Here is a 15,083-nt window from a genome sequence, read left to right on the forward strand (position 1 = left end):
GTGCAGTCACCTCTTGCCTCCAGTATTTACAGGGAGCACAGTCTCAGTGAGTCTTAACGCCCACTGTGATTCATCATTGCTCAGTTATCTTCTGACTATTACAAATCACTGTCAGCGATCAACAGTACATCATTGACAGTCAGTCAACGACAGAAACAATCACTGGTATAACAACAGTGAACATTATAGCAACAATTAGCAACCGTGACAGACAAGTAGGTAAGCACTATCCTGAAGTTGTATAGGGGACATCTAACACATGAACAGGTTTTGGGAGAACATCAGTATAATCCGTGGTAGCTACCATGTTCATTACTGTGTGCTTAATACAACTTACTGTAATACAGATCGTAATCGTAACTACAACTATTATTAAAGTTTGGAGGAGACTGATTAGCTGTCCCAAAAGGGAAAACCCAAACACATCAAAAACCTTTTCTAACCAATTAATTCCTAGTGCAGCAACAATTATCTCCAAGTCCTTGGGTACTTTCTTCACTTTGTTGCTTTGGTCCTGAAGTGGCATCAATACATTTGGGATGTGGACACAGCAATCATCTCCCAATAGGTTCAGCACTCCACATACACCCTTTTCTCTTTTAGCAGCATCGGGTCCAACACAGCTCGGTTCTGGACAGTCATCTTACTCATATGTTATAGCTGCTCATTCAGAAATGCTGTATCAGACGTGGCATTGGCTAAAGTTGATAGTAGCAGGCCTAATTCTGGAATAGCTTGGTGGTGGTGTACTGGAGCGACTCTCATCATTTGGGCAAACCCTGCTAGCACCTTTGCTACCATATTGTCATCTAGGTCTGAGTTGTCTGTGCCGACCACTGTCACCATCACTAGCAGGAGTGACAGGATGGTCCGTTTCTCCATTGTCCCATAAGAAAACACAAAGTTGAGCCTCAGTTCCTTGGAACTGCGCTTCCAGATCAGGGATTATCCACTGGATACTAATACAGTGGGTCTTTCTGGTCCCATCTAGGGCCTCCCATGCATATAAATCTCTAGGTTTTGCCAGAGTCAGGGGCACAGTGCTGACACAGGGCAGCTTTGCCATGAATATCTTGCATAGTATGTAGTCTTTCTGTTTCCTTAGGCGCCCTATTAAGTGAGAGGAGTCCCTTTCAGCATACACAGCAGTAGGAGGTATGTTCTGCAAATCCCCACACCACCCTCAGCAGATCTTGTGAGTGTAGCAGGCCCAGTCTCTCATAGGTCTTAAGTTCATCTTTTAAGACATTAAGGGCCTCTCTGTGTTGTGATGTCCAATCCTATTTTCTATTCCTTCGAAGCAAATCATGTGAAGGGCAGACAATCACTGAGAATTCTGGTATGTGCCTCCTCCAATAACCTAATGTACCCAGCAACTGCTGCAACTGTGTTCTACTGCCTGGAGTTTGTCCGTTTCTCAATAGCCAATATCCACCAAGTATTTTAAAAAAAAAAATTACTTTTTTACTTGATCCCTGACATTTTCTGGGTGGAATCTTAATTTCTGCTTTATTAAGTGCTTGCCATACTGCTGCTGCTGCTTCCCTCACGTTCTTGGGGGAGGGTCCTCCAATCAGAATATCTATATGTTCATACAGTTTCACATCTCGGGGGAGCGAGACTGTCTGTGAAAGTTCAGGAAATGCGGCATGAGCAATTGTGGGTGAATGTTTATACCCCCATGGGAGTCTGTCAGCTGAGGGGCCTCACCTTTCCTGTCCCCCTCACCAAGGGGTCCATCAGTCAAGAAGTTTCTGGGGGTGGGGGGGTGGGGGGTGGGCACAATTTGTCTGTGCACCTGCCACAGATGCCCGAAGAGTTTCATCCTAAAGCACTTTTTAAATACCATATGTAAGTGATAGATATAAAGGACAGGTGGAGGACCATGAAATAGGTCTGTGGCCTCTAGTTGGAGTGATCACAGACCAGACAGCTGATTCAGTTAGATTGCCTTATTTCAAAATTCACAATTGTTATGCTGAATAGTCTTGAGATACTTCACTGTGTTTTGGTTAAAGTGGAGAGTCTAGACTTTGGGCCACTTTGCCCTTTGTGACCACTTCTGTCCAAATGTTACTTCCCACTTCTATGCCAAAACCTGGATTTTAGTTTGTGTTAGCTGCTCTAGAGCTGGGTCATCTTAAAGCCTGTTTTGAATATTACAAAAAGTGATGGATCTTTTTATAGGGACATAACAGAATAAACACAAAGAAACAAACAAAGCCCCAAACAGCAAAACCAAAACTGAGGCAATGGAGTCCGCACAGATTCGGGGTGTTTTCTGATCAAGCAGCTTCCCTTGATTTGAGTGATTTGGTGTAGTTGAGGCAGCAGAGATAAAATAGCTACCAAATACAGAAATGTGAGTCTAAATTGTACGCATTAAACTCATAAGGTTTTTTTAATACAATTTCTGCTTTTGATCTTAGGGCCTTTCAGTTATCTTGATGATGTCCCATTTAAGATAGGAGACAAATTCAAAACCCCAGCAAAGGTTGGATTGCCCATTGGTTTCTGCCTGCCTGATTCTTCTCAGCTTGTCAGAGAAGCCCAGGTAAGTGATGTGTTTTGCCTTTCTGCTCTCTTTCCCTTCACCCCTGGCTCCCAATATGTGGTGCTGTAAATTGCAGGTAGTCACAGTTTGCACATGTGTTCAAATGTTAGTCTTGTCTGTTCTGGAGTGTCATTTCATATGCCAGGCAGTAGTTGCAGAAGGTCTGTTAGAATGTATAGAAAGATAAAAATATGATAGGCTATGCTAAGAAGCTTCTACTTCTCATCACTTTAAAAAGCCTAATAGCCATTATTTTAGTGTATCTACTTCAAAAAAGCACAGTGGTTTTGTGTAATACTTCCAGGTCTAAATGTTACCCTGACTAAATTTGATTAGCATTTTTAAGAGGAAAAATGGTAAGAACTGACACACCCATGCTATGCATACTTGCAGAATCTTGTTTAAGGGTAACAAGTGTTTCTATAACCATATTTTATGTGTTCTCACAATAGCATGATGAAGAAATAGATTTCCAGTTCTTATTTGCTGTGCAGTTCTGAGTGGGAGTTCTTTTCCAGCTGTAGGGCAAACAGGTTACAGCTTGGTATGGATGATTTCCAGGTCTCTGAGGAGCATGTGTCTGTTACCATAAACTCTTTGTAGCTTAAAATAATTGCTTTAGCGTAACTGTTGAAAACCTAGTCTCCAAATGCAGGTTATGATACAGGAAATCTAACTGAACTATTTTCTCATTTGGATCCATCATTTTCCTTGATCAGACCCAACTGATGTTTGTTTTTACTTCAGCTGTGACAGATTGCTGTAGATGATTCTGCTTTTTTTTTTTTTTCCTGCTTTATGTATTACCCCATTACCCTACATCATGACTTTTTCATTATAACCATTAAATGATTACCTGATTGTCCTCATACATGTATTTCCACCCAGTTAAGCTGATCTGAGAGAGCGAGAGGAGACTCTAATGTCCTATTACTGGCTTCATTGTGCTATGTCTCTGTTTTCCTGCCAAACTGAGGCTGAAGTATAGTATGGATATAGTATAGTATTGGACTGCACTGCCTTGCGTAATGTGATGTGACTATGTGGACTGTGCGTGTCACAGTGCAGTTTGAGTTTTTTACAGCTGTACTGAGCACTGTTAAAAAAAAAAAAGGTGCAGGGAAGCAAAACTGACCAAACCCATATATTTTTATATAACTAACCCTCACTTTTTATAATAAAAAAATATATAGCTTTGGTCATTTTGGCCATATATAACCATATACACACATACGAGACTATGATCGCTCTGCTCAGATAAGATAGTAAAGAATGTGTAATGAGTAGTGCCCAGTACTTCTGCCAGTGAGTTGTTTTCTGTGTCACCTTGGTGATAAATTGTATATCACACCTCTTGGAGCCTTAAAGCTGAGGGAAGGAAAAGCTGTTAATACAGTTGAGACAACGGGTCTCCAGGATCTCACTGGAGCTTACTCTAGGATGGGATGTGGTGCGACACATAGCAAGTCCCAGAGAAGCCTGGTAGAGGTCTAGCGAGCCTTGCTGTCTTGTTGCTCTTTAGACCTAGGAATTTGTATGAACTAGTAGTCCCATGTCAAGAGCATTGCTGTTTCGTTACGTGCCATTATCCTGGCAGGGATATCTTATGACTTCTTGTGAGTCACAGGTGGACTTGGCTTGTAGGGTGTGTTCTCTGAGTATTTTGTTGTTATTTAAAGAGGATTTGAGACTGTTCATTCTTCATAAGATATTAAAGCTTTAAGTAGATTTAGTCTGTTCAGAATTTTGTCCTCTCAACCAAGCCACTACGGTGACCAGTAAACTGGTAGGGAGTAGCTTACAACTACCTTCCTGTGCTAACCGATCCCTGAAGGAGCTGATGTTGAATGAGAAAAGCTTGCAGGATCCTGTCCTGCCAGTAACTGCAGCAAAATCTGCTACTGCAGGTAGTTGTCATCATCGATGTAGCCAGTATATCCCCTTGGGCTGGTGAGCCACTGGCACTGGGGTAAGAATACCAATACCTCTTAAACCAGAGAGTGTAAAACGCTAATATCAAGTCCTTTAGGAATCTTTTAGGAGGATCTGAATAATACAGTATTGGTCTTTGGATGCAAAAATACTCTGCTGGAGTCTTGAATGATTTGTGGAACTTGTGGACAAGGGGTAGTTCAGTGTTGCCTGATCTGGGTATGATTGTCCATCTAGACTTCACCTTGCTGCATCTGTTGACCTGGGGGCATAGGGTGGGAGGGCTGTGAAACTGATCTTGGGATGATCAGTAGTTCTAAAGCAAAACTGAATGTAGGAAGGAGACAAAATGTGATATTCTAGTCCAGACTGTAGCCAGGTTTTGCTGCTAGAGGCAAACTGAACTCCTTCTGGTGTCATCTGGGTTTGACAGTCTGTAAGTTACAAGAGATGCTGAGAAAAAAAAAAATTATGCCTGTCCATGGTAGTTCATGTAGCTCTTATTCTATGTTACTTGTGTTGCGGTTAGAAGTAGCGGCTATGATGCTTATAACTTATTTTTTTCTTTTTTTTTTTTTTTTGACCCCCTCCTCTCCTTTCCCCTCCACCCCTGGTCAGTATGACTTCTCACTGGAAAAGAAAACAATTGAGTGGGCTGAAGATATCAAAAAAATTCAAGCTGCCCAGAGGGAAGCTGAATGCAAGGCAGAAGAAGCATTAGCAAACTCAAAAGCAGCTCCAGAGGACAACAACAAAATGGGATTCTCAGAGGGACCTTGTCCTGAGGCCATGCCTCCTCCTATTAACCCCATCCTCGCTAGCCTGCAGCACAATAATATTCTTACTCCCACGCCAGCCAACAGCAGCTCTGTGAAACAAAAGGTTCTCAGTCCACCTCGTCCAAAAGCAGACTTCAACCCAGCTGATTTTGAATGTGAAGAAGACCCATTTGACAAACTGGAATTAAAAACTATCGATGATAAGGAAGAATTAAAAAATATTCTTGAAATTCATGTTGGTACTACTGGGCCAATTGTTGCCCAGCTGTTAGATAATACTTTGCCCAAAGGAGGGTCTGAGTCTATGTTGCAAGATGAGGAAGTTCTGGCATCCATAGAAAGGGCCACGTTGGACTTTAAGCCTCTTCACAAACCCAATGGCTTTATCACTTTACCACAGTTGGGAAACTGTGAAAAGATGTCCTTGTCTTCCAAAGTGTCCCTGTCCCCTATCACTTCAGTGAGCAATATCAAATCCCTATCCTTTCCTAAACTTGACTCCGATGAGAGTGATCAAAAATCATCAAAGCTCTCGAGCACTTTCCACAGCACTACCTGTCTCCGTAACGGCACTTTGCTCAGCTCTTTGCAGACCTGTGCTCAGGGTAAAGCTAGTGAACTGAATGGACACCATATGGTTGGTCTTTCCACTCTAAATGAGGACAGTGGCATGGAGACATCAACATTATCCTCCTCATCCAGGCTGCCTTCCCTGGCTGTGTCAACAGTTTGTACAGAAGAAGAATCATCTCAAAGCACAGCGACTATGGTAAATATACAGTGGATTAGAATTGGGGTTGCTGGGGAGATGTGGAGGTGCAGAGACGAATGTTGCTTCTAAAATGTCCTGCAGCTTTAGTTTTAGTTTCATTTAATGGGAGTGATGTGTAGATCCTCTTAATTTACACGGCAAATTGATCAGTCCAACAGGTCTTCATGCTGGCAGTTCTGAACCTCGAATTAATTCTCTGCCGATCTCCCCAAAATCTGATATATTTAGATGAGTTCTGGTGACTTTTCTTACAGCTTTTCAGCTCTTGTTGTTCCTAGTTGCACACCTTTGAGCTAAGCGTGTAAGATACCTTCTTTGTACAGTCCTGCATTCCATCTTATCCAACTGACATATATCAGATTCTCAAGTGGTATTAGGTTTTGAGTTAAATCTCTTCTAGACTATTCCTTGGCTTGCTTATTTATTTACTGGAAATAATAGGAAATGCAGGCTTTTCAAGGAATAGAAGCAATAATAGATTAAAAAACACAGATGTGCTGTGTTATTCGGGGAAAAAAGAAAGTGCTTGCAGTTGACCTGCAGTGAAATAACTGTCCCTTTTTTTTTTTATTATTTTCTTCCTGAGATCCTTTTAAAACTCAGTCTTTAAAAGGAAGAAAATGATGGTGGTCTGAAATCTGTTACTTGCCCTCTTCCTTGTGAAGGAGGGTGGAAGGATTGCTTGGTGGATACCAAAGCTAGTATTGAAGATTGTCTCAGATTTCTGACATTACAGTTGGTTGCCGTACAGCTCTGAGACAGGAGGTCGACACTTCATTTCCTCAAACTTGTAGCAAGTTCTAAAATTACTTTGAGTACACTTAACTTCACACCAGCTGTTGTCTTTGTCTCTTTGTGAATAAGAGCAAAGATTTGGGTAAGCTTGTGGGCTTTTTTTTCCAAAGAACGTGAGATCTGGACACCAATACTCGTGAAGCCTAGTGAAAGCTCTGTAGTCAAATCCTCTAGCTAGCTCCAAAATAATCTGGTTTGTTCTGCCCAATATAAGCAGTGCTTCACTGATTCTGTGATCTTAGTGGCGTGCTGTAAGTTTTTGTGTGACACCATGTGCTCTGAAACAGGTGACACTGCTTCTCTTCTGTTGTTCTTTCATCTCTTTCAGGCTTAGGTAAATGCACTATTAATTGCAACATACAGTATTCTGACAACTGGTGTATTTGTCAGAGCACAGCAGAATAGCTGTTTTTTGGTCGCTAGAGCAAATTTAATACAGTAAACTTTGGCAGAAGCAGCAATGTGCTGAGCAACTGTTCACTGCTACAGATGACAGGTTTGAGAGGTGGTTGTACGATTGGATGCAGCTGAGAGGTGAAATCTTGAAGTATGGCACATGACAGGTCTCTAGGGATTAATATGAAAAATCACTTACAACTAGATAAATGGGCATTCAGATGGCCAAATTTTGTCACTCCAGCTGTTCAAATCTCTATGCTGGTTTAAAATTTGATAAAGACCGAGAGGGAAGGTGTATGCTTGAGAATGCTGTAAGGGAAGATACAAACTGACAAACAAACAAAAAAGTAGACTTACTAGGAGAAGTAATATCTTAATTTGAAATTATTTCTCCTTTGGAAGTAGCAAACCAAGAAATAGCTATGCCAACAGAACTAGTTCTTTCTGTTTAAATTCCAAGACTTTAGACTGCACTTGTTTCATGTTTCCACAACATGGTCCCAGTGGCTGGAAAATGACAGCTGAGCTGCAGGAAACTGAAGTAAATGCAGCAAAAGTATTGAAGTAAATGTAAGGAAAATCCTCAGACTATGAAAATGATAGAAGGAAGTCACAGTCATCCCTGTGCCTGGGAGCAGAAGGGTCTTGCATCGCTTTTCTGCAAGGTTACACAAGAATAAGCCTGTCATTTTTCATAGGATCATCACAGAATGGTTTGGTTGGAAGGGACCTTAAAGCCCATCTAGTCCCAGCCCCCCTGCCATGGGCAGGGACACCTTCCACCAGACCAGGCTGCTCAAAGCCCCATCCAGCCTGGCCTTGAACACTTCCAGGGATGGGGCATCCACAGCTGCTCTGGGCAACCTGTGCCACTGCCTCACCACCCTCACTGTGAAGAATTTCTTCCCTACATCTAATCCAAATCTTCCCGCCTCCAGCCCAAAGCCATTGCCCCTTGTCCTCTCCCTACAGGCCCCTGTAAAAAGTCCCTCCCCAGCTTTCTTGCAGGCCCCTTTAGGTACTGGAAGGCTGCTCTAAGGTGTCCCTGGAGCCTTCTCTTCTCCAGGCTGAACAACCCCAGCTCTCTCAGCCTGTCCTCATAGGAGGGGTGGTCCAGCCCTTGGATCATCTTTGTGGCCTCCTCTGGACTCTCTCCAACAGGTCTCTGTCCTTCTTGTGCTGGGGTCCCCAGAGCTGAAGGCAGTACTGCAGGGGGGGTCTCATGAAAGCAGAGTAGAGGGGCAGAATCCCCTCCCTCAGCCTGCTGGTCACGCTGCTTTGGGTGCAGCCCAGGATACAGTTTACTTTCTGGGCTGCAAGCACACATGGCTGGGTCATGTTGAGCTTCTTGTCAACCAACACACCCAAGTCCTTCTCCTCGGGGCTGCTCTCGAGCCATTCTCCGCCCAGCCTTTTAGAAAGCCTCAGGACAATTATATGTCCCAGTGTATTCCACAGTGATTTTATATGTAATTTTTCTTTCTCACAAGACTAGAAATGGTAACTTTGGATTTGGAGCTACCACTGGAGTTTATGCTTTACAAGTGAATTGGATCTAGGAATTTTTTGGATGGAAATGAACCTGTGATTTCTCTGAGGCTGCACTGATTCTGTCCTGGGTGGTCCTGTCTTTTTTTTTTTTTTCTTAAGCTCACTCGCTTGCTTTTTGCAGCACTGGCAGAGAAAGACAGTGAAGACAACAGACTGGAATTAAACAAAACTGGTTAGAGACCTGACTAGTATGATGTATTTTATTTACGGAAATCTCTGATTATGGGAGGATGGGGTGCTTGTGGTTGACCACTCAGAACATATGCCACTGCAGTAGCATCATGTATGCGGGCATGCCAGCTGCAGGCAGGGCTCCTGGCCTCTCTATGAAGCCCCTAAAAGTAGGCACAGTGTGTAAGCACGTACTGGTAGCACTGCATGTCTGCTTCTTGAAGGACACTGAAATGAAATTTTGAGACATAAGGGAGCGCAGCTGCCAAGTGACAAGTCCTGGCTTTGTCCCCTGCAGTTCCTTTAGGTGTTTCCCTCCTCCACTGGAAGTCACTGACCACAAGCACAGGTTGTCAAGCTCAAGTAGATTGAGGAGGAGGAGTTGATTTTCCCAGAGTCTTGAATGTCTGGTGTCAGAAACCATTTTGGTTTTCCAGCTGCAGCATCAATAACATCGTGCTTCAATTTGATAACAGCTGATTTCAGGGCTACTCCAGACCCCCATTTCAGTGTATCCCATATTCTAATGCTTTTTGCTTTGGCAAATGTGCCTGGAGAGGATGAAGAGCTTTGAGTCCCTCTACCATCATGAGGAGAGGTTCTTGGGTAAACCAGTCCATCAAACGGAATATGATTTTGCAGGCTTTGTCTCCTAGAAGAGAAATTCTTACCTTGGAGATGAAAATGGTCAGAAGTGCAGAACAAAGCCTCCTTGATGGTGGTTTGGGTTTGGGGTTTTTTTTTGCAAATAAATGGAATTTTTCAAAATCCTAATAGATTTTCTCAGAACTGTATTTCTATTAAGTCTTTTGTTGTTTAATTTGGGCACGAATAAGGCCTTTCAGAAAGAAGCGGACAAGCTTTCAAGCAATCTATGTTGGCATAAGAAGTATTAAGAAACACAAAAAAATGAGGCTCTTGGTCCACCGTGATTTCTTGCAGTCTTTTCTAATTCTATTTAAAGTGCAGGAAGACTTTTAAATGGATGAACTGAAAGGTGCAGGTTTGGTGGGCAGAGTTCTGACTTTGCACTGCTGTTATCTTGGGCAAAGCAGTATAAAGCAGTGAGTTGGTTCTGCCCTGGTTCTGCAGAAACTGTGCAGGTGTACACCAGAGAACATTACCCAGCCTTGTTGGCATACTGGGAACGGGACCAAGTGTTGGGTGTTGGCAGAAAGATCAACTGCTCTTTTTTTTGCTCATGTTTGGTGTATGAAATGCAGTGCTTTGAGAGTAGAAAAGAGGTATGTGTTTCTCTTGCCTCTTCTCATGGTCAAAAAGTCAAGAGAAGTCTCTAGGCAATGACTTCAAAATTACCACTGTCTTTCAGGCAGCGTACCACTCAGTCAAGAGCTGAGCAGGAGCCAGTGTGTTACACTGAGCTGTATGAACATGTAGCCGTTAGTGACAGAGTAAACAAACTTACAATTATTATGAGGAGGGACACATCCTTCTTGGAGTATAATCTGTTTGTAGAGTGCTGAGAGAAGAAATGGTCCTTACAATGGCTATTCTATAACTCCATACAACGGCATAATGTCTGCATTTCACATGTGGAAGCCTGATCAGACCACAGGTCTCCCTAGAATGGTAGACTTATACCCAGATCTCTCCCATAAAACCCTTCTCCCCCAGCCGTAGCAAATTCTGCTCACTGGTGCATATGGTTTATAGTCATCTTATTCATCTGTTGTCCAACAGGTACACCCAGACTACAAGGAAACAGAAATTCCTATGGTAAGTTCCCAGATACCTGTGTGCTTGCACTGGATCGTGTTTCTGAGAATCTCCAGAAGCAATGTTCCTTTGAGTACAGAAAATCTTACGTGATCAGTAAATTTGGGGTGAGGGAAGCAATCTCCGTGGTTCCTCTGAGGTACAGGGTTTGGCTGTATCGTAAGGACTTTCACTGTTGCAAAGGCTGGGTATTGAAAATTTTTGGTCCCACCAGTAGGAGAGGGTATATTGTGAAGAATGTGAGTTGTTGATTGTTGTTTTGAGAGTAAAGAGTATGGTGGGAGTCAGACTATGTGCACAGCTTGGTTTCATCCTAACAGTGAGTAACTTCCCAACGGCAGACTTGAAAGCATCTTGGATTAATTACATGGGGTATCTTGGTTCTGCAGTAGCCAGAAACAGGATGTGGAGATGCAGATGACGACCATCACCTCAGCGTCTGGGTTTTACCTTTTAGGTAACGCACCAAAATTTCCCAGTGTCTAAAGTGCCCAATAACACCAGCTGCGCAAAGCAGTCAGGTGGCCCCACTCCTGAGCTACAGCAGGTCCTCTCCGCTAGCGAAAGACAGTGCATAGAGACGGTCGTCAACATGGGGTACTCGCCTGAGAACGTCCTGAAAGCCATGAAGAAGAAAGGAGAGAACATAGACCAGGTAAGAGCTTATGCAACGGGAAAGAAACCCTTGGTTGGATGCTGATTCTGCTGAGAAGCAACCTTGGGTTTGCAAAATGGATAGCAGGGAATACTTTTGCTCTAATGGGGTTGCAGCCTGTAGCTACTGTGATATTAACTGTTAGAGAAGTTGTCACCTGGCAGTAAAGGCTCCCAAAACCAAAGAAAAGAGTGTCTGTGCCTGCCTCTGATGAGAGACTGAGTCAGCCACACCTGTGGGTGCTGGGTTGGAGCTGTGCTGAGCTTGGGATGGGCCCTTAGCTCCATGTGGAGCTGGGAGAGGTATTGGGTCTTCCCAGGAGCCACAAAACCATTTGAAGGAAGCTGAGGGTGGCTCTATGCCATGCTTAGTGCTATATGACAAAAAAGCAGACAACTTCCATTGTTCTGAGCACAAGGGGTTACGATGCTGGCATCTTTCCTTGTGGAGAGATTGACCCCTGCGGGCTTAAGACAGCCCTGAAAGGCTCTTGCAAGGCACCACTGACCAACTTTCTTTTGTGCACTCTGGTTGTGAAGCTTGCTGCCTCATGTGTTGCCTCAAATGCTTGCTAAAACCAGGCCACAGAGTGTAAAGTGCTGCAGGGTGAAGCATGGCTCTGGGTCTTGGATCTGCTTCAAAGCAACATTTTAAAGCGGGGAGAGTGTGCCGTGCTGTCCTTAGCAGGCTATGTGCTGCACAGAGCATTGCCTGGTGGGACTGCCTGGGGAGGAGGAGTGTCCCAATGACTTCTGCTTGTGGAACTGATCTGCTTGCCCTCTACTTACACATCAAGAGTGGTTTAAGCTGTGTGCTGGAGTGAACAGTAGTATCAAATGGAAAAAATATCCTTTAGGAGGGCAGTTTTAAATCCTGCTGTATTTGGAGGCTGCATTCTTTCACATACCTAGCATTACCTATCTGACCTTTCCCTGTACCTCTCAAAGCTGAGGACGGGTAAGAAATTTGGCAGTGGTTTCTGGGTGTGTGAGCTGGGATTTGCAGCTCACTCACTGGTATGCTGGGTTGATCTTAAAAGGCTGACTGCTTTCAGATTGCATCAGCTTTTGCGGCTGTCTGAGAGGAAGCTAATAGCTGACACATCTTGACTGCTGGACCTACAGTTTCGTTTTAAAAACTTGTAGTATAAAAAGCACAGTTAAACTTCTGCCTTCTGCTCAGTGATCAGGCACGGAAGGCTAAAGATAGGCTTCTGAGACTGCTTTAACTGGAGTGGAAGATGACGTTCAGAGCCGGTGGGAGAGCACAGGGGGACAGAAGGTCTTGTCTGTTTTCTCTGAACAAGCTCTTGCATAAACAACATCTCAGCTCTACTAGGAAGGACTTTATCTCAGTCCTTGGTAAAGCCTGGGGTAGAGTCTTTCTGGGTGTACAGAGATGGTATTCAGCCATGTGCTGCAAACTTAGTTTCTTTTCTTCATTCCCCACAGGTTTTGGATTATCTGTTTGCACATGGACAACTTTGTGAGAAGGGTTTTGATCCACTTCTTGTTGAAGCAGCTTTGGAAATGCACCAGTGTTCAGAGGAGAAGGTGAGGGTGCAATGTGTTGAGCAATAGAGAGAATGCACCATGATGGGAAATTCCAGCAGCAGTTCCTCTGGCTGTTGTAATTCTGGCTTTCATGGTAATGCTGCCTTGTTTCCAAAACTGACTGCCAGAGGACATCCTTGTGGTGATAAAGCAAATACGTGTTAGAGCATTAGAATTCTTCTGCATTGCTTTATTATTCTCACTTGCATGCATTTTTATGGGGACAAGATTTCTTAAAGACCCTGCTTATTCTGGTTGTAATGTTTTGAATCCAGAGTTATCTTGTGGGCAAGGTGCTTGGTATGGAGACAGTTAACTTCAGAAGCAGCAAATTATCTTTGAAACTCTGGCAGGCTGCGCTGGCCATGAATTTTCTCCCTTGTACAAGTGCATCTGCCTGGCTGCTCAGTAAATTGGGTTAGGGCTCACTCTGGACAAAGCTGGAAAATGTTTTCTGGGGTCTGGTTCATCATCTGGCTGCTTTACCAGCACCAGAGGTACAGAGGCAGGAGTGGGTAGCCAGGGCAGAGGACAGCAGGAACTTTTAAAATCTGCCAGCCTGTTGTGTGCCATGTTATTCTATTAAATCTTTAGAGGTGCAACCCAGCCCACGCAGCCTTCCTGCTTTTGTTGGACTTAGCGATGAGCTTGCAAACAGAGGAACAACAGTGTGAAGATCGGAGAAGTAGCTGTGTTCAGGAAACACATTTGCTGCTGGCTTAACCCCAAAACTGGAAATGACTGATGTCCTGATTGCTTGGTTTTGGTTTTCTTTTTCTTTCCCCTGGCATGGAGCAGAGGCACTGCAAATGGCAGAGGGTTCATAAAAGTCTGATCAGCTGATTCACTTCTTGTTACTTTATTTTTTTGCAAAGCTCAGGACAGATTTGTGGTTGATAGTGGTAGTATTGTACACAGTGTGTCCAGTAGGGTTTGTGCTAGTCCCTGAAGTTTGCCCTAGATCTGACAAGGCAGTTGATAGCAAGGGTTACTGTACTGTTCCCAAAGTTGAAATAACTTTTTAAAAATTCAGATGCAGCAGGAGCTGCTGGATGGGGGAGGAGGGTGCCATTAATCAGCATTTTTGGGAGCCCAGATTGGGCCAGGCTGATGAATTTCCTACTGGGAGAGAAACACTCCCACAGTCTGAGCTTTGGTGCCCTTGCTGAAGAGGATTTTGGAAATGCAGGACTGCAAACACAGGGGACTGAATGTGAGGCCCCACGGGCTACTGCACCCAGACCTCTGCCGGCTCTGGTGTGAGTGAACTTTCTCCAAACAGAGCTGGAATGGGCTGTACTTGGGGAGGAGGGATCCACCCCATCGGGTGCCCAGTCACTGAAGACGAGCTCTGTGCTAAACCTCCACCAAGCACCGATTCTCTTTTCTTTTGCAAATAATGGACTATCTGTGTCTTTCAGATCACAGAACTTCTCCAACTAATGAGTCAATTTAAAGAAATGGGCTTTGAACTAAAAGACATTAAGGAGGTCTTATTATTACATAGCAACGACCAACACAACGCTTTGGAAGCTCTAATGGCCCGTGCAGGAGCCAGCTGAAAACACATTCCTGGCTTCTCGGCGGCATGCAACAGAGCAGGACCAGCCCTGCCACCTTCACATCCAGTGTGACTTGCTCTCGGCAGGAAGGAGTCCGGCTTTTTGCATACATGGGAGAGTGACTTCGCAAGCCCGCCCGCGTGCATCACTCCAGCATTTCTCTTTCCACTGAGAGCCAACTTTCTTTCTTAAATTAAATTTTTGAAGTGTCCTTTCCTAAGTTTCCTTTTTCCAGCTTGGCCACGGAGAGTTTAGACTGCCCAGCCTCTATTGGAATTGTACATAGGTAGAGACGCGAGTGGTTACCCCCTCACTGTTGCACTGGAGTTGGACAGAAGAATATTAAGTTGGCTCTGAAACTAGGATGCTTTGGTTCTTTGAAGCTGCTTTCATGGTGTCTGCTTGTACTGAATTACTTGACTGTGTCACAGTCCAGATTAACTGGTTAAATTTGACCTTTAGTGCAATGAAGTTTTCTTTTTTGGTTGAAAGTTAGTCTGTAACTTAGTAAAACACTGGTTCAGAAACTGTCGCTATGCATAAAGAGAGAAGCTGTTCCTCTTGCGTGTTTTTTTTTTTTTTTTTTACCCATGCATCCAACACTTCTGCCAGACATGAGTGCC

At 43.9% G+C, this 15,083-nt stretch overlaps 1 protein-coding gene across 2 annotated transcripts in view; it reads left to right on the top strand.

Annotated features, from left to right (window-relative positions):
- Positions 1-14,763, top strand: part of UBAP1 (ubiquitin associated protein 1) — a 19,216-nt gene extending 4,453 nt beyond the window's left edge. Inside the window, exons 2-7 of one of the 2 annotated variants that reach the window (XM_009698198.1) lie at positions 2,430-2,554; positions 5,105-6,034; positions 10,655-10,690; positions 11,148-11,345; positions 12,797-12,898; positions 14,320-14,763. In XM_009698198.1, coding sequence (XP_009696500.1) covers positions 2,430-2,554; positions 5,105-6,034; positions 10,655-10,690; positions 11,148-11,345; positions 12,797-12,898; positions 14,320-14,460 — 1,532 coding nt within the window. In that variant the 3' untranslated portion in view covers positions 14,461-14,763. The remainder of the gene's footprint in view (positions 1-2,429; positions 2,555-5,104; positions 6,035-10,654; positions 10,691-11,147; positions 11,346-12,796; positions 12,899-14,319) is intronic. The other variant, XM_009698200.1, reaches the window with a different exon arrangement.
- The last annotated feature ends 320 nt before the right edge of the window (positions 14,764-15,083 follow it).

The sequence above is a fragment of the Cariama cristata genome, unplaced genomic scaffold (assembly GCF_000690535.1).
Source record: "Cariama cristata isolate BGI_N322 unplaced genomic scaffold, ASM69053v1 scaffold12654, whole genome shotgun sequence".
Lineage (NCBI taxonomy): Eukaryota > Metazoa > Chordata > Aves > Cariamiformes > Cariamidae > Cariama > Cariama cristata.